We start from the raw sequence: 25,807 nt of genomic DNA on the forward strand, positions 1-25,807 counted from the left end.
ACTGAGAACGTTGCCTATAGTGCATTTTTGGTCTAGTTGTTGTTTTACCTAGGATTTGGCCCTCCTTTATCTTGACAGGATTCTTGGCACTATGCTGGAAGCTTCATATATTGGGTTTCAATGTGGCACTGAAGGAATACTTCCGTCCCAGTTCGATGTTGCAAGGGCCCCAAGAATTATTCGGCGCAGCCCGGATTGAGAATGCCAGGGTTCGAATGTTGGTGGTAACCGATTGAAGTATTTCTTAAAAATTGATTTATGAATGGAGGAGACAAAGACCATGTACAATGCAATCCCATCATATATCATGAAACTAGAAGGCCGGAGACGAGACCTCTGCAAATGCTGCATGCGAGATGAAAAAAGAATATCAGAGACAATGTTCAAGACCACAGAGTCGAGAACTTTCAAACAACACAATGTCAAGAACCCCAATCCGAACAAAACAACGCCGTGGCTTCACCAAAATCCAACCAATTATCATCAGATGTCATATCAACGTAAAATAAATTATAAAACCTCGGCAATGACATTCCCCAAGGTACTCACACACCACACCACAATCAAACCCCACCCAATCCTGCGATCCATGCGCCAGTTGTTCAATGGAACCACGATCAGAAGACCCACAAGAACAACTAGGAGAGTGGCGCCGCTGATGACTAGCACCTTGGAAATGGCGACCTCGTAGGGGACCCGAGCTATCTCGTCATGCTTCCGGGATGACTTGCCTCCTTTCATAGTCATGTACAGACCACCGAGACCGATGCCGAGGAGGATGTTGAGCATGGGGCCACCGAAACATGCACTGAGAGCCATCACAGGGTATCCGAGTCGGGCGACCGTAATGTCGGCGACGAGGTCGCCCAGCGAGTTGCCGACAGCGAAGATAGTCAGTCCCAACAGTGAGTCGGAGATATTGAGGATTACGCCGATGGTCTTCAGCACGGAGACAACTTCGGTTGCGATTGTTGCAATCCAAGAGATTGAGACCAAAAAGCCAAGGAGGGAAAGGAAGGGCCGCCATGCAGACGAAAGACCCTTGGGAGAAAGTATTTCTGATGCCTCGTGGGGGTGGAAGTAAGACTGATCAGTAGGGCCCTCTCGGTGCCATGGCCATCGGCGAGTAGTCGTGATAAGCGCACTAAGGCACAGGAATGAGAAGAGGAGAGACACTAGAGAGGGCAGAAACAGGTTTCTAGGATTCAGGTTTGCGTCTGCAGCACTCCAGGCGATGAGAGTGACAAAGAATGGCCCCGTGAAAAGCTGGATCGCAATGAGCCAACGATTGCAATCCTTGACTGGCATAGGAACCGCTGCGGGAGCTGGGAGTGGCACGGCTGGCAGCTCGGAATCCCAGCGTGGACGAGTAACACGTTCCTGGTGTGTGGACTTGCGGCGGGAGTGTGAATACGCGGAAGGTACACGAGGCATAGACTCATTGTGATCATGCCCATCAGGGTGAAGGGTTGGACTGTCTGCTGGTAATCTTATCCTCGAGGCTGGGTAATCGTTGTCGCCCACTTGCTCAATGATGACGGGCACTGGATCTGGCTCCGCAAATTCGGGCGCCTGGGGTTCGATGACGGGAATGGTGATTGTGAGCAGGAACACGCTGGGCGCCGCGATTATCCCCAGTAGGCGCGCTGTTATACCCTTGGACTTCCAGCCAGCCAAGGTGGGGAAAAGTGTACAACCAATCTGAGAGGCAGCAGGGAGTGAATCTGGCCACCACTTCACCAAAGAGCTTTGGAAAGAGGAGTTTTCATTTGCCATGCCGTTATGGCCGTCCTGGATCAGGAGCTGCTCTGACGGGCTCGCCACTGGGTTGGGCAGACGGATACTGGGTGCCCCAGAGGATTGAGCGGAAGGTATATGGATAAAGGTGGGGAACGGCGCAGCTGGGCTTTCCGGACTAGGTCCAGAATGGTAGCTATCAGTGGCCCCTCGGGGGGAAACGAGGAGCGGCGATCGATCATGTGTTGCCGATGTTTGATAGTTTGGCGAGCGGAAAGCTCCAGGGGGAGCTAACAAGTCTGGTGTTTGGGGAACGCTCGGGCCAATAGTTGGGCTTGCATTCGGCGATGGATACTCCGATGATGATGGAGAGGCAGTCAGCAGCGCATTGGTATCGATTCGAGGGAGTTGGGGAGTCTGCATCCCTCCCGGACTTCCTGCACGCTCATTGGAGGGCCGTCTGACAGTAAGGCGAGGAGCTTGATCGTGCTCTGATCGAAGATCAAAAACACTGGTGTCAATTTTCAATCCATCAGCATAATTTGCCGACACAGCTCGTGCTCGAGAGCCTTCTCCACCGAGGGGTGACAGGCGATCGTTGACAGTAGTGGGTCTGCTAGCACGAGGGTGGGATGCAATGGAACGGGTATCGAATGGCTGAGACGAATCGTCACCATCGTCAGAGTAACTACTAAAGCTGATCGTCGGTTTATGCCGGGTAGTCCTCGACCTCTGAAGTGACTGCAGCACTGACTGGAATTCCAGTGCACCGACCAGACTCGGACGAATCGGATTCATGGTGTTTCGCCTTGACCGGTTTGGAGGCCGGAAGACATGCATATTGTCACGAATCTCGGCCAAATACCGATTGCGCGCCTCGTCGTCTTCGTCATCTTCTTCCTTCCAAATGGGGATCCCTTCCGCCCGTTCCAGAAGGTCAAAATCGTCTGTCGATGCTCCACGGAGAAGGCTTCGGGATTCCGAGGCCACACCGGGATCATCATCCTCGATTGGCTGCTCGACCTCCAGCTCCTGGTTGTCTGGGATGTGAAAGTGGGTTCGGGCAACTAGGTCTCTTTCGTACTCCCGGCGGCGTCGAACCAGATACCAGTGCCAGCTAACTACCATCACAACGTAAAAAGCATACAAGCCAACCATGGCAGCTGATTCCCAAACGTGAAGGCGGCCATCAGCCAACAAGAACATGCTGAAGCTGACGGCGATCACAAAATACCCAACATCACGGACAAAGCTCCGCCGCGCGACTTTGAACGGCCGGACCAAAGCCATAGAGCCAGCCACCACAGTGGTGATGAAGCTGGCCGCTCCGATCAACTCTCCAATCGCCAAGCTACCACTGTTCGACCGCATAGCGGCGAATGTCGAGAAGACATCAGGACTCCCGTTGCCGAAGGCGAGGAACGTGACGCCTGTTAGACTTTCGCTCAACCCGAGAATACTCGCCAGTGTACTCAAATCGATGCATAGAAAGTCGCTGGCCGCGATACCGATAGTGCTGAAAAGTAGCGACAGCCAGACAAGTATGATAATGAACGCTAATGGTTTGGCATTGGCAAGGGCGCAGTAGTAGAGCTGTAGGTAAGAGAGGAGGCCATCCTGGTGATCAGGGCAATTCTCGCGGACATAGGCGCACTGATCCTTCACATCACGAACCAGGCGGCACTATAGTAGGGTCACACAATCCACCGTTTAGCTTTGTATACCACGTCATGAGGGTCGAGGGGGCATACCTCTGGTTCGTCGGCCCGTCGCAGGAGAGACACACCCGCTGCTGTACGCTCATGTACCTGTCCATTTCCAGACCTCGTCAGGGTCCAACTAACGGCTGCAAGGGTCGTGAACACAAGAAGTGTTGCGCAGAACGGCCGGACGGAGTATCGAGGGCCATTGCGGATGGCGGGCTGCAGGAGGGGTGGTAACCGGTTCATGGTAGAATACAAGCCAGCGGCATATTGGAACCAGGACGTGTCAAGGGGACCTACGCACGACTGAGTATTTCAAGCGAGTCAAGAAGAATAAGTCAAGAAACAGATTGCCTCTCCATTGAGCTGCTGTTGGCTTGGCCCTACCAATGCGGTGAGTTCGGTGATGTCAGCCTAGCAGGAGCGGCAAGAAGTGGGCAGTGCACTATTCTCCGACGCGCATGCTCGGTGGATCCCCCGTACACTGAAAAGGAAGATAGGAGAGGAATGTACAAAATAGAAGACTCAAAATGTGGACAAGAATACAGGATGAAGGAAACTGGGATTTATTTGACGCTGCCTAGACGAGCCAAACGCCGAAACCTGGAGGGATGGGTGCCTGATAAACCAGGCCGAAGATTGGTAATGCACGTGACACTCTGCTTTATCGGTCGCTGCGCCCCACCGTATGTTTGTTGACTTCCTCATTTGTTTGGGCCGCCCCTCCTGCGCCTGCAACCACCATATCGAACACACGTCTCGACTACAGCGCATCCTGCTCTCCCCTATCGGGGGCAACCGCAACCATGCCTCGTGTAGCGAACAAAGCCCACCGCCGCTCGGGCGGAGCGTCCACTCCGCAGAAGCACGCGCCCATCAAGTACGTTAGCCACCAATTTTACCAGGCAACGGGGGTCCCGGAAAGCTAACCGGTCATCAGAATTCCCCTGAACGATGATATGGGGGAGAAAGCAGCGCGCATGGAGGCCCGGCAAGCGCTCCATGACCACCAGATGAACCAGATCAAAGCCGCAGTCAAGACACCAATGCCCGCCCGTCGATATCGCGAAGGAAGCGACAGCCCCTCAACCCCCCGAGGATCCACCCATCGCGGTCGCGAAAGCGATGTCAGTGGCCGTGGCGTGACGCCAATGAAGCGCGTACCTATCCTGGCAAACTTTGAGGAATGGATGAAGATGGCTACCGATAACAAGATCAACGCAAACAACTCCTGGAACTTTGCCCTGATCGATTACTTCCACGACATGTCGCTCTTGAAGGAAGGAGACGGCGTCAACTTCCAGAAGGCTAGTTGCACACTCGATGGATGTGTGAAGATCTATACCAGCCGTGTGGACAGTGTCGCAACCGAGACAGGAAAGCTCCTGAGTGGTTTGGCTGACAGTCGCGACAAGCGCGCGCGCGATGCTGACGTCGAGGGAGAGGATGGCGATGAGGATGAGGATGGAGAAGAGGGCGGTGCGCGCAAATCGCGCAAAAAGGTATGGCATGCTCCAGGACAGAACGCCAAACCTTCGATTAACTCGAGATTTTTTTTTAATTAGACACGCTCTCATGAGGCTACCCTCGCCCCGTCCTTTAACTCATTACAACTGAAGAAGTTCGAGCTGGAATTCGCGGTTGACCCGCTGTTTAAGAAGGCCTCCGCCGACTTTGACGAGGGTGGAGCCAAGGGTCTGCTCCTCAATCACCTCGCTATCGATGGACATGGAAGAATCGTGTTTGATAGCAGTGATGACGCTGTTGATGATAGCTCAAAGACAGCTGATGGTGATGGTGAGCATCAGGAGTCTGCGGGGCCTGAATCTCAGGCCGAGGAACAGTTGAAACCCACCCAGCAGGCTAGTGATGCCTTTGATGACGATTCTGACATTGATCTCACGACCCTCGCGAGTCAGTTCTTCCCTGACCTTGATCGTCTTGGCGAACAAGACATCTGCCCATCACTGAAGAATTTCGATCTCGGCGACCCCAGTGGAAACCTGGATATTCCTCTCCTCAAAGCCCCCGAGGACTGGAGGCACGACAAGGTCAACGAGGGCGGAGAAGAAGATCCGTCGGGTATCATGCTTGATGATGATAATGCTGTCGGCTTCGACGACGACGATGCTACCTTGGGCGGCTTTGACCTGAGCGGCGATACCGGCTTTGGTGATGGTGGAGAAGCCTGGGCAAGAGAAGCTGCCCTGGAGCCGATGCTCAAGGTTCACCGACTTAGCCACGATGGCCAAGACGCCGATGGCGATGAAGCGATGGATGACGAGGATGCATACGGTATCTCTATGTCTCATCAGCCAAGCAAGCAAGACCACGAAAACATTCTGAGCTACTTCGACAATGCGCTCCAGAAGAACTGGGCCGGTCCAGAACACTGGAAGATCCGGAGGATCAAAGATACCACCGCCGCAAAGGACCCGAGCTCAGCACCGAAGCAGCGCAAAGAGAAAGAGCCTTTCGAGATCGATTTCTCCGCGCCACTCGACCCTGCCATTGCCGATTTGATCTACACCCCTGCCAGTTCCAATTCTGCAATCTCCATTCCCAAGACGCAATGGAAGACCAAGGGGCGCAATCTGTTGCCCGATGACAAGCATTTCAACTCGAAGAACTTACTTCGTCTGTTCCTCAAGCCCAAGGCCCGCATGGGATCCAGGAAAATCATGGGCAGACGAACGCAAAATGGCCGGCCTGATCAGATCTCTGGCCATGGCGATATGGACGAGGCATTTTGGGCAAATCACAAGACGGAAGATACCACCGGTGATGAAGAGGGCGTTGGAGGTGCCTATGACGCTAATTTCTTTGCCGACGATGATGGGCTTGCTTTCCCGAATGGCATGGACCTTGATGATGACGACGACAACCTGCCATTCGCTGACGCCCGAGAGATGCTGTCCCCGCCCACGGATGGTCGTCCAGGAACAGCTGCTGGAAATGCTACCGGCATAACCGCGTTGCTCAATATGGTTGGCGCCACACCAGGCCGTCCCGGTGCTGGCGGATACGGATCACAGCTTGTGACGCAAGGCGGACGCCGTGCACGACCGGACTATGTCAATTACGCTCGAGTGGCAAAGAAGGTAGATGTGCGAAGACTCAAGGTCGAGATGTGGAAAGGCATGGGCGAGCGGCTGGTCCCTGCCACTGACTTCAGCTCTGCTTCACAACCTGGAGCAGTCTCAGGCGAGGCCCCTACTGAGCCTGAGAGTGAATCCGATGAGCCAGTCCCACCCACTCCCCAGCAGAGTAGCCCAGAACGGCCCTCAGATCCCAAGCAGGATGGCCGGTTGCGCTTCACGCAGATCATGAACAGCCTCAAGACCGTCTACCCAGCGGAGATGCTGCGTGATATCAGCACATCATTCGGCTTCATTTGTCTACTCCACCTAGCGAACGAGCAGGGTCTCGTTCTGGAGAGCGACATGGACCAGATCAACAACGGTGCTATTAGCCTGGAGGAGATCTTTGTCAGTCGCGATTCCCACGCCGTCCTGGAAGATGGTGGGATGTGAGCTGTGGGATACTAGTTAGTACTCTATTTGCATGTACAGTCTTCTGTCTGGATTAGATCTTTCTGCGACGCCATGTTGGACACGAATGATGGGACAGAACGGGGAAATTTGGTTGATCCTCGTGGAGTTTGGTGGTACTCGGTTTTTCTTTGCAGAGTGGCGTCTAGGGCTTTTTCTAAACGGTCGTCTTTGATCATAAATGCCGACTATTTTGCATTTGTTCTAGTCTCTTCTTCGTGTAAACACCCCCTGCCAGTGGCCCTACGGGTGTCTTGAGTATGTTGCCGTACTAGCTACTCCCAGACACCCACTGTAAGTATAGTTGAAATGCAGTTATTTCCATGCTACATGGGCTGACTGACTCCAGAAGGCTCAAGCGACTGAGTATTTAGGTGGGTCGTCCAGTGGATTCAGTACATTCATGTCGAATTCCTCCCAATGGGGGCGGCGATTACGTGGCCAACAGTTGAAACGCCGCGACGGGCGTAAACTACAGTAGCATATAATCATATTATGCATTCATTTCCATTAAGCTTGTAGAAAGACTCTAGCGAACCCTTTAAGAATACCAGTGCTAGCATAGCAGCCTTACCGGCGGAAATACTGCTTCAGGTCCTCCGCCATCTCACGGCCGCCGAAGACCGACTCAGCCTAACCAGATGCTACTCGCGCCTGCATGCTATCATTGTGTCTCTTGAAGCCTGCCACGGCTTCTCCCCGCAAATCTAGGTCATTGGTTATGTGTCCTTCGAAAGCATAAGCATATTTAAACTATTTACAGCTTACCCTAAAGACCTTGTAATAAATCTTTGATTCGTAGGGAATCATGGTTCAAACCCTCTGAAAAAAGATAGTACCGTGTAAGTCTCGGTGCGTCCCCCAGGTTCGACATATCGAGTTTCAGTGGGATAATGGCGTTCCGGTCAGACTTACCTGTATACAAAATATTGCGAAGTCCACCAGTGAGAAAAATAGTGATCTCCAGTGTGGATCCTGGCATGAACTTTTATCCACCAAGATGAATCGTTGCTATAGTATATCGCAGTTTGTGATGGATGGTCGCCGTTCCAGACATGAAATGACTTGAATTCGACACATGAAATTAATGCCGGGAGCTGTGGAACATGGCGTTGTTTTGCAAGTCTATAACTATACTATTGGTAACGAAAAGTGGGAGTCGGTCAAACCCATGTCGACGAGAGGAAACGAGAAGCGAGGTTTGCTATATATGAATCAGGCGATAACGTAGTTAAGAAATTATGTACGGAGTATATCGAGCGAAGAAGCCGGATGAGCGGAGAGAAAAGGAGCGTATGAGGCCACAAGAAGCCATCCCATTCATTGCGGGGAGGAAAAGAAACCAGCAATGGTTACGATCACCCAGTGCTCTTAGGCGCAATATACGGCACAACAAATGACATCTGGACGGTGAAAATCACTCGCAAAAGCGAAAAAAAAAGAATGTAGATTCACAATTCCTCCAATAGGTATAAGGTATCTGTACTATGCCAAAACTCCAACACGCCCGCTGTACACATCAAGCACCCCGTCCGGGTCTCATCTGAGTCCAACGGGGAGATTATTAGTTCAGAATCAAACATCCCCGGCAGACTGTATGTCCACGTTTTCATCTGACAGTCGTCACGTAACGTCACATATTTTCAGGGTTTTCAAATTTTTTTAAATGTTTTTTGGCATGGGTTTTCGGGGCATCAGATGGAAATCTGAAGCTCGGCATGCCCAAACACCAGTCCCATCTGTTCGCGCGGTAGGCCGGCTACTTGTGCACTGCAGCCGGGAACGCTGGCATCGCGGGGCTCGTGTATGCGCCCGGGATAGGCACAGCACCGTAGTTCTCCTCGCCCGGTGCTGCGGCCATATGCTGCGGCTCGTTTCGTGGCGGTGAGGGAGACCTGGGCGCCGGGGGCGCGGCGAATCCCTCCTGCGGCGCACGCGGCGTAGCCTGCTGGACGCGGATGGGCGGAGGCTGGAGCTGGAACGAGGACGTGGGGCGGGTTGGGGAACGCGGCGAGGCATACTGCGTCGTCGTTGGCTCGGCCTGGCCCTTCTCTGCGGCGGAGTACGGGTCGACGTGGACGCCGTACGGCGACTTGGGCGGGTAGCTGGAAAAGCCTGGGAAGCCGGGGGTGTTCGGGGCAGACTGCAGGCGCAGCTGGGCGAGATACAGGTCTGAGCGGGCCTTGTCGCGAGTGTCCATGGATTTCATAAGGCGGCGTTTCGTCCAGATGCGGTAGGCGACGACGGCGTAGATGAGGAGGACAAGGAGTTCGATGACGACTTCGATGATGGCGCAGACGAGGCCCCAGTCCTGGATGGTGTTAGATCTTTGTATATGCGGAGAGGGAGAACTTTGGAGGAGGCAATACGAACCTGAAGACGGCATAGAAGGGCGTAATCAACCGTATTGGAATAGATCTCCTCGCGCGTGTTCTGCGCGCAGGACCATCCCCACATGTCCTTGCTGTTGCCAGAAGACTTCGAGTGCTGGTAAATGGCCGCACCGACAATCCACATTACCAAGCTGAAGATAAAGAAACAGATCGAGAACGTGGAATAGTAGACCGCGGTCTTTTCTGCTCGACGGTGCCCGCCTTTCCAGTAGCCCCAAAACACAATCACACATGCGAATAGCGAGAGACAAGCCATTCCCAGCAACATATACTGTGCCCATGGATTGGTGCCCTCTGCCCAGGCGGGCAGACTATTGCGTTGTGCGATGGTCCTGGTTGCGTTGAAGACGGTCAGAGTCACCGCTAGCAGGGACAGCACGATCAGACTGCATGAGAAGTTGACACCGCGGAGGAAGATCTTCGCAATACGGACACGGAGTTTGATTCGCTATATCAATATGAGCACGGTGTATGCAATCAATGGTGATTAGAACCGGGGGCTTCCTTACCAAGTCACGAGCATTCTCCTTCTCCGCATGCTTCTCCTGCTTCTCCAGCATATACTCCTCGCGGAAAGTTGGACTGAGGGGGTTCAACGACTTCGCTGTATTGGGCACCTTTAATCCGCTCCTCAGCGGCGAGGCGAGAGCCGGCGTTATCGGCGGCCGCGAGTCGTCGGCATGCTGCGCAGGATCGCTGGCAGCAACATAGCCGAATCCAAGATCACCAACACCGCCTGACTGGTCCCGCAGGGGATCAGCGAAGGGAGAGCGGCTCGACGGTTCGACTGGCGAGTGCACTGTTGTGGCCTCGGCGAATCGAGCTGTGCGAGGGCTCTTCAGCGAGGCGCCGCTGCTCTCGGAGGAGCTGCGAGGCTGCTGTGTTGGATGCGGCGGCTGCTGCGGGAGATCACCCATTCCGCTGTGGTAGGAGGCTCTGGTTAGATCGAGAGGAATGACGGGCTGGTCTGTTCGAGGGGAGTCGCTGGCGTTCGACATTGAAACGACGAGCGTGCGCGAAATAAGACGGTGCGGTCAAGAGAACCAGCTCTTGATAGAAAGAAATCCGGAAGCAGAAAGCAAGCTTCTCGGGGAAGTAAATACGACTCGCTTCCAGGTGCAGAGCTGAGTCAACTTGGCTGCTGCGGAGACACCAACGTGGTGGGACAACGGCTGAAGCGATATCAACACGTTGATCAGATCGCCTGGAGGTATACCGTGTGCGAAACCTGCGTCCACGAGTATAGTATATGACAAGCACAAAGACAAAAAGCCAGGCGACGTGACGGAGATGCTCAGGAAGAGAAAGACATTTGCAGACGGGGATCCGGCCACTGGGCGCTTTGAATATCAATCCCGCCGGGCATTTCGGCTGCTCGACCTGGACCGCCGCGAGGGGCAGAGCTGCAGCCCATGGCTGCTCATCACTTGAGCCATTCCCAGGTAAGCGCCGAGGGCACGATAACCCAGGGTCGACCGGGGAAATGATTGGAGGCGAGGTGCTCGGCGAGCTCGCAGGATGCATGTTCGCACCTGTGCGGGCCGTCCGTTGGCGTGTGTGACTGGCCGGAGGGGGTGATCCGACAAGCTTGTCACAGTGGAGCCTCTGGCCAGTGAGCGGTCCCAGGCGGGCCTGTTGCTCCCTCGCGATGCACGCCCATCACCTCAACCGGCGCTAACCCGCCGATCGGCTGGCCAACCACAACGCCTGCAGAACCGCCTCGCTTTTGAGGGGTGCATTTCTGGACGAAGGTAAGTCGGTGGAAGAGGAGAGGGGATGCACAGGCGGGTGGACAAAAATACCCGCCAACCCGGACGTGCCAGTGCGAGTCACCCCGGGTCAATACAGCACCGGGCCTTGCTTCTTACCCCGTGGTGGCTTGGCTGTGGCCTGCGGGCTTTTCGACTTGGCCGGATGTAGCGGGGTCTGTGCATTTGGCTGGCCGTCTACAGGATTCTCGCCGACGAGTCTCCCCGGCGATTTGGCATGTTTGCCAACATGGTGATAGTGATGGTGATGGTGGAGGCTATATTCAAATGGTGGCGTGCTAAGTCCGTCAGGAGCATGCGACAGCTAATTTTACTCTTGACTAGCCTGGCAGAAAACCTAACTGACCACAGGCCAACCTCGTCTCTCTACATCAGATAATCAGGCTATCAGGCTATCAGGGTAAGCGCGTTACAGTCCCACAAGAGTGACAACAGACCGACTCGAGATAACTGGACTTGGCTGTCTGGAAATAGACATCCTCAGGCCTTAATTCTGCAGAGTGTGCTTTGATCTAACGTTTAACTGCGTCTCTCTTTTTCCTCTCGGCGTTCTGGCAGCGAGTCCGGGCAGCGATTCGAGTGTCAACCTGGATATCTCGAAATCGGGCCATCGCATAGGTTTCTTCTGTGGCTGGTCGACCTTCAGCCACGTTGGCTCGAGCAGGGTGCGGTCGCAACAAACCATGTTTCAATAATTACTGAGACCTATGGAGCACGTACACTCCGTCGAAGACGGGTCTGCCATTATGCCATTGTGCCATCGCGCGAAAATTAGGGATCATAGCCAAGTCACCGTCTACCGACCTCCGCTCGGCACATATCGGAAGAATGAGAGACTGGACACAAAAGGCTGAAACATGCTGTGGACAGCTGTTTCGCAGTTGTCACATCTCGTTCTCTGTTATAGTGCTTATGATGGAGAGGGTAACGGGAGTGCCTGAGATGCTCAAACGACGTGGCTGAGGAAAAGCAAAGTCAGCAGTCATGTGCTCACGTTGTGTCTACCCCCATCTTCAAAGGTGGCGGGCTGGTTGTCCGCACTATCGAGAGTGGATGACGGGGTACACATGTGTGATCGATCAAAAATCCATGGCCTTCGGAAGGCTGTCGAGCAGCTGAAAGGCATTTCTGGCTGATGGTCTTTCCCATCAGCGCAATGCATTGTGCCGTAGTGTGGCTGAGGGCCATCAATGCATAGAGCGAAGCGGTGAGCTTTGCATCTCGGCCGGCAACTTTCCTTATTCAGCAGTTGAGGCCGCCGGTGTGATGAAGGGGGTTCATAGGCATCGTCATCTGTGAACTAGCCTACTTCTGAGTTGTCCCACAACCGGGTAGATACGGGGCATCAGGACGGAGCGGATCGATCTGGTGGGGGAACCCCAAAATAGACCAGTCCCAGGAAGGCTGGAGCAGTAACACGCTCATTAGTCAGGCACCCCTGAATCACACACTAGCGAGTAATTCGAACTTGTCAGCCCCAGTTAACCCCAGATCGAGGCTGAGCTGCCAAAGAATAAAGCAGAGCCTCCGAGGAATGCTGTGGAAGCTCCTCTCTTCTCTCCGTGCTCATTCTCCAGCTCTACAGTGCGTAAATCCACCCGGGTAATATACCCAGCCTCAACGCATAGATGTGACTCGTCTAGGTTTCCATAAGGCGGGACAGCTCCACCAGCCTCCAAAATGACTAGTCCAATCAGGTCACTCCAGAGTAGTCTGAGCGAGCGGCTCATGTCTCCTTCAGGCCCTTCTTGACAGCCTTTTCCCGTCAGCCCCTGCACAGCTAGAGGAATGGGGACGCTGTTGTTCATATCAAATGTAGAGCGCCAGTCTGGGACAAGACCTCGTCAAATTCGGGGCGCTTCGTGAAACCAGGCGGACGCCGCGGTGAGTCTGACAAACTTTCGCCCAGCCTATGCCTCGCTGCGCATTCCCCCACCCGTCATTGGGGCATCCCATGTCCTGCATAGTCAGGGTTGAAGACATATTGTTATGCAGTGGAGCGAACAACGGAAGGGTGTCCATGGCGAACGAACCATGGGCGCCAGTCGATCTGCCGGGTCGCCCCATCTGGGGGCGAGCGGCGTGGGAGTGTTGTTTTTGCTGGCTGGGTGACATCACCGCTGCCTTGCCACCAGCTTGCCGTGGCAGGGGGAGGCGGATGACTTCATCGTGATTCACGGGACTTGGAGCTTGGAGCTTGGTACGGAGTACTGTGTGGTGGGGGGAACGCGACCCTGTTGGAGGTTCTCCTATTGCCGACCGGCCGCATCGCAACCTCGCTAGAAGTGTACGAAGAGAATATGTTTCGGTATTAGTGGCCGGTGAGAAGAGGAGAAGCGCCTCGTGCTGGACCCACGGCCAGCCACACGCGTTAGCGGGCTACACAGCCTCAATCTTATCCACAGGTAGAGAGTACGGCCGGAACTATGGTTTATCCTAGATAGTACATACGTTATACGAGGTGCCGACAAGTACCATATACTTGACACCCGGCCCAGAGTTCAATTTCCAAGAGCCTCGACCGTGACCGGCAGAAACCCAGCGTTACCCACCGTGGCCAACGATACGGTACCTTCACAATACGCCCATACGGCAGTACCCTCCGGTACGAACCAGACTGACAGACTGCCAGACTGACAGACTGACAGAACTTCCAGGCAGTCAACCAGTCAACCAGTCTGCCTGTCAACCAGTCAACAACCAGTCAACCATCCACCTGGCACCTCCCCCCGTGCCCGGTTTCTTGTTTTCGTTCCTGCTGGCCATCTGTCGCTCTTCCTTCCAGACTTCTCTGGCCGTAATTCCCTGACCCTCTCGCACCATTCCCTCGTGCCCATCCTCTCCAACCGTGAAACGGTTCCAAGACAACCGGTCAATCAGTCAATTCATACCTGGCCCATCAGGCATCCCTCGCGTTCCTGCGCCTGCAACACCCGCCACGGTTCCAAACTTCCACGCCTCATGGCCCGGCTCCATTGATCCTCAACCAATCTCGTCGATTCCACCTCCGAAGTGCTATTTTAACGCCCCAAAGGCCCAAGCCCCCCCTGGGACATTCCGGGTGGATCATCGCTGGGCCTGACAAGTGCAAAGCTGAAACCAACCTCGTCAGCTTGCGCCACACTCGGTTTCCAGGTGAGAGAGAAACGCCCCACACGCCCTGGACTTCGCCTTCAAGCCGACTCCTGCCTGGTTCCTCCTCTGTGGCCGCCTCACCCCCTCCTCCTCACCTCTGTGGACCTCTGGACGTGCGTGTCGCTTCTTTCAGCCTTGTTCAAGATAGCCTCTGGGTGAAGTCGGTCCTGGCTTCTTGTCTTCCCCAGCACCATCGATTTCGCAACGCGTTGATTCTAACATGACCTCGGAAATAGCCGTTGCGTTGGCTCTACCACCTCTCCAGGCTGGTGCGAGATCTTCTTCCTCCATGGCGGCATTGATGCACTCCAACAACGAGCCCGTCGCCGTCTCCAACCCCATCACCGGTGCCGCCACTTCCATCGCGAGCCCGGAGCCCATCGCTTTCCTTAAACCTCCATCCAAACCGGAATCCAACCTAAGCTCCATCGCCAGCGCCAGCTTGCACGTCTCGCGATCCCACCCGTCTCCGATGGCGAGTCCCACCGCGGCGTCAGCGGATCGGCCGGTTGACCACGAGAGAGATGCCGGACAAAACAGCTCTCAAGTCGCCCGAGAGGCACTGGGCGCCAGCGAGAAATCGCCCGGTCCCTCAATCCATGCGCCCGCAGTCCATGCGTCCCCAGAACAGATGCAAGTCGATTCACACCCCAACGACTCATCATCAGACCCATACGGATCTGGTGATCACAGCCATAGCTCACTGATGCACACCACGGTCGCCAGCCCAGGTCCCATCGAAGAGTCCGCGTCCCAGGATGGGGACCGGACTCGCCCACGAGAGGACTCGGACATCCACCAAGATAGTAACAAGGCCTTTTCGTATCCCATGCCCACCGGTAGCCTCAGCGACCCGCGTCGGGGCCTCAGCCTGCCCACTTCCGGCTATAACAGAGGCAGCCCCCGCTCTCCCTCCGCGAAGAAGCATCGCTGCCCCTATTGCGCAACCGAATTCACCAGGCAACACAACCTCAAGAGCCATCTCCTCACCCACAGCCAAGAGAAACCGTTCGTGTGCCAAACCTGCCAGTCCCGCTTTCGCCGACTGCATGACTTGAAACGCCACACCAAACTCCACACCGGAGAACGCCCGCACATTTGCCCCAAATGTGGACGACGATTTGCTCGCGGCGATGCGCTCGCACGACACAACAAAGGACAAGGTGGATGCGCCGGTCGACGTGCAAGCATGGGGAGCTTCCACCCGGATGACGATTACGGAGACGGTCAGCACCCGGACGACGAAATGCATGGGGTAGTCTACATGGAGCCGGAGCGCATGGACGAGGAGGACGAACGACGGCTCAATATTCCAAACATCCGTCGGCATGATACCGATCACCTCTCTCGTTCTGATTCTCTCCACGCCGCTCGTCAACCCAGCACGTATCCGCCGATCGCCGCTAATCGTGGGGGGCTTCACCCCCTCCGGGCACACATGGTGGCTCGGGCGCATCGACAACGGCGACCTCGCAACCCGGCAACCTCACCTTCCCACCAGCAGGACACGCTTCCGGTTCAACAATCTTCCCTCCCGCCTCCACAGTCGGCGACAGCCCAAAGCCGCTGTCTCCCAATGCTTTGTCACACCACGATCCGAGCGTACAGCCTCCCCACACACACTCACCAGGACCGGGCCAGTCCTTACCGCACCCGCAACCCTTCGCCCGAACAAGCCAGTCTTCTGCACCAAGTCATAACCCGCCCGGAATCGGTCTGCCGCCGCCACCGGGGGTCCCACAGCTCCCTCCTCCTGTCATCAGCTCCGCAGATGCACGATTTGGCCTGCAAGCCACCGCCAAGCACACCCCCTCGCACAGCCACTCCAGCAGCCTCGGCTTACCGGCGCCTAAGGTCGGCCTTGAGGGATCAGACCCCACGGGCGCTGGCGTCGAAAAGCTCTGGGCGTACGTGCACGACATGCACAAGGAGTTGTCCAATTTGCGCACCGAAGTCGCAGCTCTGCACGCGCACATTGCATCAACAAATTCATTGGCTGCGCCCGCGCCGGTTGAGATCAATCAGACGAACCCTGGTCCGCGACAATGAGCCTGCCGCACTGGTTCGGTTGAATGTTTTGGTGTGTACGATATGGCTGTTCATTCATTCGCGTAAATGAGTGGCGCCCTCGCCCTTCTCCCATTTTGTTGATACTGTTTTGATTAAATTGTTTGACGTCTCTACCCCCGCAGACGTTGAACACTTGATGCCTCCTCATGATCACCCTCCCGACACTCGCCGGTGTTGGTGGTATTCGCTTTTTTCCCCTTCCACTAATTCTCTGTGTTACGCCCGCATGGCTCTATTTGACATCTTACTGGTCTTGGTATAGCCCTATCTTGTTCCTTTCGTCTCTTCGATCACCCATTGGACTTTAGCATACTCTATCTCTATCCCTCGGGAGCCAAGCTGAAGCGCCAGGTGTTCTTGTCATCTTCCTGTTCTTGTTCTTTTTCTTTCTTCCTGGGTCAGCTGACGGAGTTCGGCGTACCAAAACTGGATGCATTGCGACAGTTATCTGCCCGTTTACCAGGGTATCAATTGGGCTGTCGATTTATCTATTTCCATGGGGAAATATGGATGAGATCCAGTCCCACCCTCGTGTTAACCTTTATGGTGGTTGTTTGATAACTCTATGGATGACATGACTTGGCAGCTTGCCAATTGGGGTTTCGTTTCCTTTTTTTCGCCATCTTTTCTTTTCTATTTCCTTTGTTTTGGTGCCCCGGGCTGCATTCTCGAATGATGCATGGAACGACTGGATTGAGGTTTATTTTTCGTTTTCCCCCTATTCCGCCACTTTACATTGTCTTTACGATTCTTGTTAAGGTTGAGTCCGTCCGACTTGGGTAGTGATAATATCCCCTCTGCTAGAATGATCACCGTTCCCCATTTTTTTACCCTACCATTACCAGGAGTACCTATTACCATATTACCTCTGCCTATGCTAGTGTCCCATCTGTGCGGAGTACGGAGTACTGTCAAGCAAATCTCCAGCCCCATGTGGCGCTTCCCCCCCTCTTTCTCCCCCAAACTCCTCGGCGTCCCCACCCGGCCCAACGGCTGAACCGAGGCTCCTGTCACACGACCCCATTTCTATGTACCGACCTCCGCACCCTGGACCCCGTGAACACTCGAATCGTCGGACAGCTTCTGTAGAATTGAATGATCAACCTGCACACGTCCCTAGTCGCACATAACCAACTATTTCACTCGCAATGTCCTCCGTCGCCCCGTCCAGGTCTCTGCAGGCTTCGGCCCTGACCTTTGTCATTCTATCCATTGGGCACACAGTACGTCATGTCCCGTCGCGTTCCCGCATTTGGATGGAGATAGTGCTTTGCCGGTTCTGGCGTGATGATGCTAATGTCTTGTTTGTGATGTAGGTCCAAGGAAGACAGTGGACTGCAGAGAAGGTATTTAGGAATATCAAGGGGTCTAGGCCATGGGCTTGTGGGACTGTGGGATGGTTCCAGGCAAGTCCTTCCTCTTGCTGGGGTCTAGTTTGAAGGCCTACACTCTACACTCCTGAGGACCCGGCGTTGGCGTCCAATAGGCTATCGAACACGGTCCTATCCCGTGATATTACCGCGGCGGTGCTAATCGTATCTTGCACGTTCTAGGGAAGCGCCTTTCTTTTCATGACCGGTATGTACCGCGCTACACCTTCAAGATCTCTGCGAGCTTCCGGCTATGCGATCGTAGTCGCGTCTCTCTGCTCTCTGCTTTCTGCTTCTTTCTCGCACGTTCTCTTTTCCCTCTAACACTTGTTTTCTGCACTAGGCATCCTTCACTACCAGTGGTCCAAGAACCCTGCCGCCCTGCAGGACCCGCTCAACAAGGCGCTCGCGACTATCGCCAATGCCATTCTCTGGGCGAGCTCGGCCTGGTATGCCAAGACGGGGGTGAATGATAACGCTGTGTTGGTTGGACTGTCGGCAGCGCTGCAGGCTTATTCTGTTTTCTCGAACTAAAACTCAGGAAAAAGGGGGGGGGGGGGAAGGGACTGACTGTAGCATCCTTGTCCTGGTGCTGGGCTTGTTGGATGCTGAGCTCTGACTGATTGATATTGTGCCATTGTGTTATCGTGTTGATAGGAAGGAATTGGCTTGTTATGTCCATGATTTTATACGTGATAGGTATTATATTAAGTATCTTATGTGTTATCATGTTCTAGAGGACAAGCAGTAGTAGGAGAGTTCATTCACCTCGTCAAGCCTGTCTGAAAAAGGGGCTCACTGGCTGAGGGACCCGGGAATGAAACTACTCCCACCCGTCCTCGAGAACTAGGTACCCCACTTCATCCTATCGTCGTCCGAATGTCCTCAAGTTGAACCTCTCCGCCGCATTGTCCACCCAATAAAGAACCCCACATCTGCAACGACAGCACGCGGCATCCCGCCCAGCGTGAAATTCCGCTGGACCCACTTCGGAATAGAGCCCCCAGGATCAGCAGTGGTTGCCATCGTCCATTCGACACGCGACTTGGGCTTCCCGGAGAAGTCCTGAGCCTGGGCTGAAGATGAAGATGAATATGACGATGGCGGCAGCAGCGTGACGTGCTCTACGCTGACGTAATTGGCAAAGATCGTGCGCTTCGGCACGGAGGAGCTGATTTTCTGCTGCAGGGCTTGTGGCGTAGATGATGATGTTTGGTGCAGGGGTATTTGGACGATTAGAAAGCCCTTGCGCGGGGGTGGGTGCTCTCCTTGGGTTTGGGGTGGCTGGGGAGGAAGGTCATCGTGCGCGGCGGAGATGGTGAGAGAGATAAAGCTGCGCGGAGCTATCAGGGCCGAGGGTTGGAAGGTGTGTGTTATCAGGTTGACTAAACCAAGGGGGATCAGCACCTTGCAGACAATATCTACACTGTGGACGTAGAGAAGAATAGTGATAGTAATAACCGCTTACCTTCCATATTCACATCTCGAAACCTGATCCCGTCCACCTCGACTTCCCCGACATCTTGCGGCGCCCATTCCAGCAATCGCTCCACGGCGGAGACGCTGCGTGTATACTCCATTTCATGCTCAGCATGTTCTGATTTCAGTCCGTCCTCGAACTCCCGCCATGACGCGGTGCCCTCGGCGCTCGCGTCGACATGTTCGGTTTGGCGACATGCCCAGAATTCAGACTTGGTTTTGTCTTTCGGATTCGTTGGTTTCGTGCTTGGCTCCGAAGGATTGCGCCATCCTCGCAGAAGCTTGACTTTAGCTTGTGATGGCGGGGAGGAGCGAAGTTTGGGGTCTGCGACGAATGTGGATGGGATGGAGTGGAGAAGCTCCAAGGCTTCGTGGAGAGCGGTGTGGATGAATTGGTGTAATTCGGGGCGGGAGAGATCGGTGGGGAAGGACGGGTGGGCAGGAATGGAGGTGAAGGGATGGGGCTGGAGTTGGATGAGGGGCATTGTGAGGGTTGAGATGGGTTGAGATGTGCAAGGAGGTGGTGAGAATGCTATTTTGATTGTTGGAGCAGAGGACGGCCCGAGCGATCGGCAGAGCTTATTTGTCGACCGGCTGTCCTTCCAAGGTTCGGGGCTTGTTGGCTGTTATCAGCGGGGCACGTCGAGCTGGTCTCAACTTTGTGCCTTATCATTTCTCTTATCACGGCACCTGTCTCTATATTGTCAAGCCTAACTCCAACCCCACCCCCGAAGAGGTTTATATATACATCATTACAGGCATCGGACGCCTGGTCCTACACTGCCGGTTTCAAACATTTCTACCTGGCCCGCCCCCAATGCTTCCTCCAGCACCCAACGAAACTGCATGCCATACAGCTCCTTCCACTTCTTCGTTCGACCCGGCAAGATTCCTGCAAACTCGCCCCGTGCTCGTTTCGCAAGGTGGAAACTCTTCTCAGTCTCCACGGCTCCATTCCAGCGATCCTTGAGCAGATGCATAGGTGCTTCATTGCAGGTGGATCGCCGGAGAAGAGCGAGCAAATGAGCACGGCCGGTGCCGAGCAACCTAAGATACGTCCCGGTATTTGGCAGCGACAAAAATAGAGTCGCAGCACGAGCCTGGGCGTCGGTCTGAACAGCTCGGTCGATGTCGGAAGGATGAACCGGCCCACTCCGACTGGCTGAGGAGATTGCGGCCCTGGGTAGGTTGGGAAGAGATGCAACATTCAATGATCCTTGTGTGTAGGATGAGGACGACACAAGGAAGCCAGCGCGGATCAACGCTCTGTATTCATCGGGTGTAAAGATGCTCTGCGAGAGGGCAGAAGAGGTTCCGATGCGTGAGAGGATATCGAGGAATTTCTCTGCAGCTCGTCAGCATATGGCCCCTCACAAGACAGAATCATGTTCAAATGCTCACCCTTGAGCTCGGTGTCTAGACCGGTGCTCCCACGCACCAATCCCTCCCAGTCTTCAGCAAGGACTAAGCAGTCACCCAGCCCCGCCGCGTCGTTACCGCGTCCTGGGACAATCAGTCGTCGGACGCGACCCGTCTGCACCAGCTCCACAATCTCCCGTTCCACCTGTGTCGGCGCATTCAACAGGGTGTGTATGTGTGCAACAGAGGCGAGCGGCGGTAGCGACCGGCGCAAATTCAAGACCTCCGCAATACGAGTACTGTTCATTCCCGCGCGCTGTGGGAGCTCGTCGAACATTCTCGTCCGAATAGACTGAATCGCCTGTACCACATTTTGGACCTGAGCAGTCTCAGAGATAAAATGCGATCCACCTATATCGGGGAGAGGGTCATCGTCAACCAAATCCTCAGCGGCCGCCTTCGCAGCGCCGGCTGCGGCAGGACTAGGCTTACGGCGCGCATGAGCGGCAAAGGGCGAGTTGCGGGGCTTGGGCGTGGACTTGCGCTTCTTGACACCGGATACTGGAGCTGAAGTGAGACGCAAGGTCATGCCGGTACAATCAATAGAACCAGCGTTTCATGAACAGGGGAGCCTCGACCGCCGCAGGGGAAAGGCTCCTCGCCGATTACCTCATCGTCAGGTGATTTTGACGGCAGAATTCGAAGCTCCGCCAATCACAGAGAAGACCGCATACTTCGGTATTGGCATTACAGTATGGAAACATTTACGGCCGCGCGGAGCGGGTGGGATCCAGTACGGCGGATTAGACTCAATACGTGTTGTCATTGAAGGCTCTAGAACCTTGGGAAATCTGGGCCTCGCCCTGTGTCTTTCAGTTCCTGCTCGGCGCAAGAAAAGACCAGGCTCTTCTTCGTCCTTCTTCCATTTCGTCAGGAAAGTCATACCACTGACACGGTCTCTGCCCGGGTATTCTTCTAGCAAACTTGCTGCGGCCCACCGCGACGCCTGATCTGCTTTCACATGACGTAGCCATGAGAAAAGAGCTCTTCATCTGATCCTCTTTTCAGCCCAGCTTGAATGCGAACCTGACAGCTTGATGCCTGACGACAGCTTCACCATTCGCTTGCTTCTATTTAGTCGCCTCTCAGACCTGTCACTGTGCCCCGGAGGTCGCTGTCGCCCCAAACCCCTCAATTCCTGCCCCGCCTTTCCGGCCGATCCTTCACGATGACGGTCTTCATCGCGTCGCTGTGAGTGATGACAAAAGCTCCAGCACCTGACTGATATTGGAATCTAACCATGCCTTAGCTTTCTCCCGTACACGGTCAATTTTCACGTCGAGAGTCCGCGCAATCGACTCTCGCAAGCCGCTCCTCAGCCTGCCAACGGGGCGACAGACTCGGCCTCTTCTCTCCCCAACGTCGCGGCCAGTCTGTTTGAAAAGAGCAGCCCCACCCCCCAACAAGGCCTCACACCGGGTGCGACCACCGACCACGAGCGCATTTTCACGACCAATCTCGGGAAAGTCGACGAGGAGCAGTCTGAATATCCATTTCCCGCCACGCCGTCATCCGAGCACCAGCCCTTCACCGAGAGCGAAGCCCACTCTCCAGCATGGGGCGCCACGACTTCCCTCAACCAGCCGAAGCCACGGCCCATCCTCTCTCCATCTCCGTCCATTTTGAAGCACCAGGATCCCATCGTGCCGATCGAGAAGCCAGTGCCACAAAAACCTCTACCGCCCAGCCTACCCCTCCCCTCCCAGACGTCCAAAGGCCCGAGAGCTCGGGCCGCAAAGCCTCATTTTCTCGGGCCGAGTGGACAATTGAGACTGCGGAGCAAGGAAATGGCGGCTTGCGCAACGCGGTCCGGTCTGCTAAGGAGTCGGGGTACTTGGGTGACATGATGTGGGTCGGTACATTGGGAATGCCTACGGATGTGCTGGCGAAGTGGACGCGTGATGACATCGCAGAGAAATTAGAGGACGAGTACAATTCGCTGACGGTGTTTGTCAACGACGGAGATTTCGATGGTCACTATACTCATTTCTGCAAAACCATCCTCTGGCCCGTCTTCCACTACCAGATTCCGGACAACCCGAAGAGCAAGGCCTATGAGGATCATTCGTGGATCTACTATGTCAAACTCAACGAGGAATTTGCAAAGCGCATCGCCAAGAACTGGAAGCGGGGTGATTCGATCTGGGTTCAGGACTATCATTTGTTGCTAGTCCCGGCCATGCTCCGCAAGCTGCTACCAGATGCCGAGATTGGCTTTTTCTTGCACATTGCATTCCCCTCCTCCGAGGTCTTCAAATGCCTGGCACCGCGCAAGGAACTTTTGGAGGGTATGCTGGGTGCCAATCTGATCGGTTTCCAGACTGCTGAGTATTGCCGGCACTTCTTGCAAACCTGCAGCCGTATCCTGTGCGTCGAGGCTACGAATGAAGGCATCCAGATGGAGGACCGCTTTATTAATGTGGGCACGTTCCCAATTGGTATCGATCCGACCTCGTGGGATAAGCGCCGTAAAGCGGCGGATGTCGAGCGATGGGTTGACACGATATCTGCGAGGTATCATGACAAGCGACTGATCGTCGCACGCGACAAGATTGACTCGGTCCGGGGTATTCGTCAGAAGCTCCTCAGCTATGAGCTGTTCCTCAACACCTATCCGGACTGGGCAGACAAGGTGGTGCTGATTCAGGTTGCGACCAGCACCATCGAGCAGCCTGAGTTAGAGGCCACCATCTCTGACATTGCCATGCGTATCAACTCAACTCACTCGACTCTGGCCCACCAGCCTTTGGTCTTTTTGAAGCAAGACTTGGCGTTCCCGCAGTACCTGGCTCTGATCACAGTTGCCGATGCTTTGATGATTACAAGTCTGCGCGAAGGTATGAACTTGACTAGTCACGAGTTTGTGTACTGTCAGGATGGTAGCTACGGTGACAAAAAATATGGATCACTCATCCTGAGTGAGTTCACTGGTAGTGCATCGGTTTTTGGAAACCATGCACTCCTGGTAAACCCCTGGGACTATAGGCAATGCTCCGAGGCAATTCACACGGCACTGACGCGGGGCGAGAAGGAGCGAAAAGAAGTGTGGCAAGAACTGCACCGTGCTGTTTTGCAAAACTCGACCGGCAACTGGGTGAAGTCTTTCAACGAGACGCTGACGAAAGTATGGAATGAACAATCGTCGCGGGAGATCATGGCCGTGCCACGACTATCAGTGCCCCGGCTCGTCGAGAAGTACCGACAAACAAAGCATCGACTGATGATAATCGATTATGAGGGCACCCTTGCCTCATGGGGATCCCCACGCAGCATCATCCTAACGACACCACAGCGCGCCATCACGACGCTCACTGAATTAACCGATGACCCGGCCAACGTCGTTTATGTAATGAGCTCGCGCATGCCCGAAGAGATGGAGCGGCTCTTCCGCCGAGTCAACAACCTGGGCCTGATCGCTGAGAATGGCTGTTTCGTGCGCGAGCCCCGCTCTGACGAATGGACACACCTCGCCGACAAAGACCATGTCGAAAACTGGAAGACATCGGTGTCCCACATCCTGGCCTACTTTAAAGACCGCACCGAGGGCAGCTGGATTGAAGAGCGCCACTGCTCGCTCGTCTTCCACTACGGCTCCGCCGATGACAGCAGTGTCGCTGCGCGCCTTGCGGCCGAGTGTGCAGATCACATCAACGACGCGTGCAAGAACCAGGGTGTGCACGCTGTCCCCATCGAAGGAGCCCTGATCGTTGAAACGGCCATGACGAATAAGTCCTCGGCAGCGGAGTTGGTCTGGCGATGGTGCTTGGAGGACCCAGAGAAAAAGGCCGTCGGCAAGCCGGGCTTTTTGCTGGTCATTGGCGATAACCGCGAAGACGAGCCTGTCTTCCGGTGGGCGAATAAGTTGCACAAAGCCAAGGCTGTCGACTATGCGATGACCGTCACTTTGGGATCACGTAGTACCGAGGCCAAGGCTACCTTGACGCAGGGAGTAACAGGTGAGAGTTTTCCTGGATTTTACCCCGTTATTTTATGGTCAGCTAACAGATCTTAGGTGTTCTCTCTTGCTTGCAGCACTTGGCCGCCCCCTCAGGAACAGCACCCGCGCCAGCGCGGCAATCCGTGATGTCTGCTGGCGATTGGGGAGAATGATGTGCCGGGTGCTCAACTAAAATTGCCAAGGATATTTTGATATGCGAAGCCCACTAAAACACTAATATGAAGACTAAGAGGAATGGGCGTTTCGACTGTAGCAGTGTATTTTGGTTGGGCCCTTTTTTCCGGGTTCAGCAGATCTCTAGTTTTGGATACATACATTATCTCCAAAGCAATGTGATTCATTACATAATTTCCAAGTATGCGAATTAATCTTAGGTAGTTTATAGCTATCGCGACCGACTCCCCGAACACGGCCTGCGCGTCTTGATGAAAACTAATAGACTCCTCCGCAACTTCCGCTCGGGAAATAGACAGGGTCCGAGACAGCTATTAATCCTAAATCCTCAGTTCGTCGTCTCAGTCGCCTCAGTCCTCGCCTCAGTCTCGGCCTTGGCCTCCGTATCGAAATTAATGTGCTTGTGGTGTGCACGTGCATCGTCGACCATAGCATCAAGCTTGGAGTTTCCAGGCTTGGTCTTCCACGGCTTAGGGCCACTGGGGGCAAACAACTTCTCAATTTCCTCGAGAGTCTTACCGCACGTTCCAGGATACGTGAAAAAGAATTGTACCGCCGCAAGAAAGCACATCACTCCGAACACAATGAACATCTCCCAGGTAATATTCTGGAACCCGGGAGGGATGTACAGACCCAGGGCAAAGTTGAAGAGCCAATTGCCAATGTTGCCAATGGCAGCTATGCCCATGCCGGTGGCACGGGTTTCGAGGGACCAGACCTCGGCGGCGTAGACCCAGCACACGGGGGCGAGAGTCAGGGCGTAGATAATGATCAGTAAATAGGAGAATGTAATGACGGTGAGAGACCGGGATCCGGTCACTCGGATCAACACGTTAGGGTTGCCTCCGACGCCCCCAGGGACGTATTCGCCAGACGATAGCACGCATGGTTTTTTTGACAATGGAAGCTAGGAAGGATTGTAGTCATGATTAAGACTCCCTGTCCCTTGCGCGGTCGCGTCGACAAACCGTGAAACCCTAAAGCCCGATAACGCCGACAACGCCTTACTCAGCGTTCGGCTGTTCTCTGGGGTAATCACCAGGAGCCGA

At 54.7% G+C, this 25,807-nt stretch overlaps 9 protein-coding genes across 9 annotated transcripts; 4 read left to right on the forward strand and 5 right to left on the reverse strand.

Annotated features, from left to right (window-relative positions):
- Positions 1–510: 510 nt before the first annotated feature.
- N7482_005390 (sodium/calcium exchanger protein) lies at positions 511–3,686 on the reverse strand (the record flags this gene model as incomplete). Its single annotated transcript, XM_056687515.1, has 2 exons — positions 511–3,420; positions 3,489–3,686. The coding sequence occupies 2 exons, from the start codon at positions 3,684–3,686 to the stop codon at positions 511–513; spliced, it is 3,108 nt and encodes a 1,035-aa protein (XP_056543070.1).
- A 560-nt stretch (positions 3,687–4,246) lies between these two features.
- On the forward strand, positions 4,247–6,973 carry N7482_005391 (condensin subunit BRN1; the record flags this gene model as incomplete). Its single annotated transcript, XM_056687516.1, has 3 exons — positions 4,247–4,320; positions 4,381–4,942; positions 5,006–6,973. The coding sequence occupies 3 exons, from the start codon at positions 4,247–4,249 to the stop codon at positions 6,971–6,973; spliced, it is 2,604 nt and encodes an 867-aa protein (XP_056543071.1).
- Positions 6,974–8,750: 1,777 nt separating this feature from the next.
- Positions 8,751–10,382, reverse strand: N7482_005392 (uncharacterized protein; the record flags this gene model as incomplete). Its single annotated transcript, XM_056687517.1, has 3 exons — positions 8,751–9,302; positions 9,365–9,832; positions 9,894–10,382. 3 exons carry the CDS (start codon positions 10,380–10,382, stop codon positions 8,751–8,753), a joined length of 1,509 nt encoding a protein of 502 aa, XP_056543072.1.
- Positions 10,383–14,508: 4,126 nt separating this feature from the next.
- N7482_005393 (C2H2 zinc finger protein) lies at positions 14,509–16,337 on the forward strand (the record flags this gene model as incomplete). The annotated part of the gene is made up of 2 exons (XM_056687518.1): positions 14,509–15,697; positions 15,835–16,337. The coding sequence occupies 2 exons, from the start codon at positions 14,509–14,511 to the stop codon at positions 16,335–16,337; spliced, it is 1,692 nt and encodes a 563-aa protein (XP_056543073.1).
- Positions 16,338–17,506: 1,169 nt separating this feature from the next.
- On the forward strand, positions 17,507–18,262 carry N7482_005394 (uncharacterized protein; the record flags this gene model as incomplete). The annotated part of the gene is made up of 4 exons (XM_056687519.1): positions 17,507–17,581; positions 17,675–17,791; positions 17,822–17,893; positions 18,089–18,262. The coding sequence occupies 4 exons, from the start codon at positions 17,507–17,509 to the stop codon at positions 18,260–18,262; spliced, it is 438 nt and encodes a 145-aa protein (XP_056543074.1).
- A 351-nt stretch (positions 18,263–18,613) lies between these two features.
- N7482_005395 (SRPBCC family protein) lies at positions 18,614–19,692 on the reverse strand (the record flags this gene model as incomplete). The annotated part of the gene is made up of 2 exons (XM_056687520.1): positions 18,614–19,113; positions 19,197–19,692. The coding sequence occupies 2 exons, from the start codon at positions 19,690–19,692 to the stop codon at positions 18,614–18,616; spliced, it is 996 nt and encodes a 331-aa protein (XP_056543075.1).
- A 267-nt stretch (positions 19,693–19,959) lies between these two features.
- On the reverse strand, positions 19,960–21,155 carry N7482_005396 (Stk19 family serine/threonine-protein kinase; the record flags this gene model as incomplete). The annotated part of the gene is made up of 2 exons (XM_056687521.1): positions 19,960–20,552; positions 20,609–21,155. 2 exons carry the CDS (start codon positions 21,153–21,155, stop codon positions 19,960–19,962), a joined length of 1,140 nt encoding a protein of 379 aa, XP_056543076.1.
- A 639-nt stretch (positions 21,156–21,794) lies between these two features.
- On the forward strand, positions 21,795–24,736 carry N7482_005397 (putative alpha,alpha-trehalose phosphate synthase subunit TPS3; the record flags this gene model as incomplete). Its single annotated transcript, XM_056687522.1, has 4 exons — positions 21,795–21,817; positions 21,876–22,269; positions 22,314–24,582; positions 24,639–24,736. 4 exons carry the CDS (start codon positions 21,795–21,797, stop codon positions 24,734–24,736), a joined length of 2,784 nt encoding a protein of 927 aa, XP_056543077.1.
- A 350-nt stretch (positions 24,737–25,086) lies between these two features.
- On the reverse strand, positions 25,087–25,645 carry N7482_005398 (general substrate transporter; the record flags this gene model as incomplete). Its single annotated transcript, XM_056687523.1, has 2 exons — positions 25,087–25,577; positions 25,621–25,645. 2 exons carry the CDS (start codon positions 25,643–25,645, stop codon positions 25,087–25,089), a joined length of 516 nt encoding a protein of 171 aa, XP_056543078.1.
- Positions 25,646–25,807: the final 162 nt, after the last annotated feature.

Source organism: Penicillium canariense (genome assembly GCF_028826845.1).
Source record: "Penicillium canariense strain IBT 26290 chromosome Unknown utg000003l_segment0_segment0, whole genome shotgun sequence".
NCBI lineage: Eukaryota > Fungi > Ascomycota > Eurotiomycetes > Eurotiales > Aspergillaceae > Penicillium > Penicillium canariense.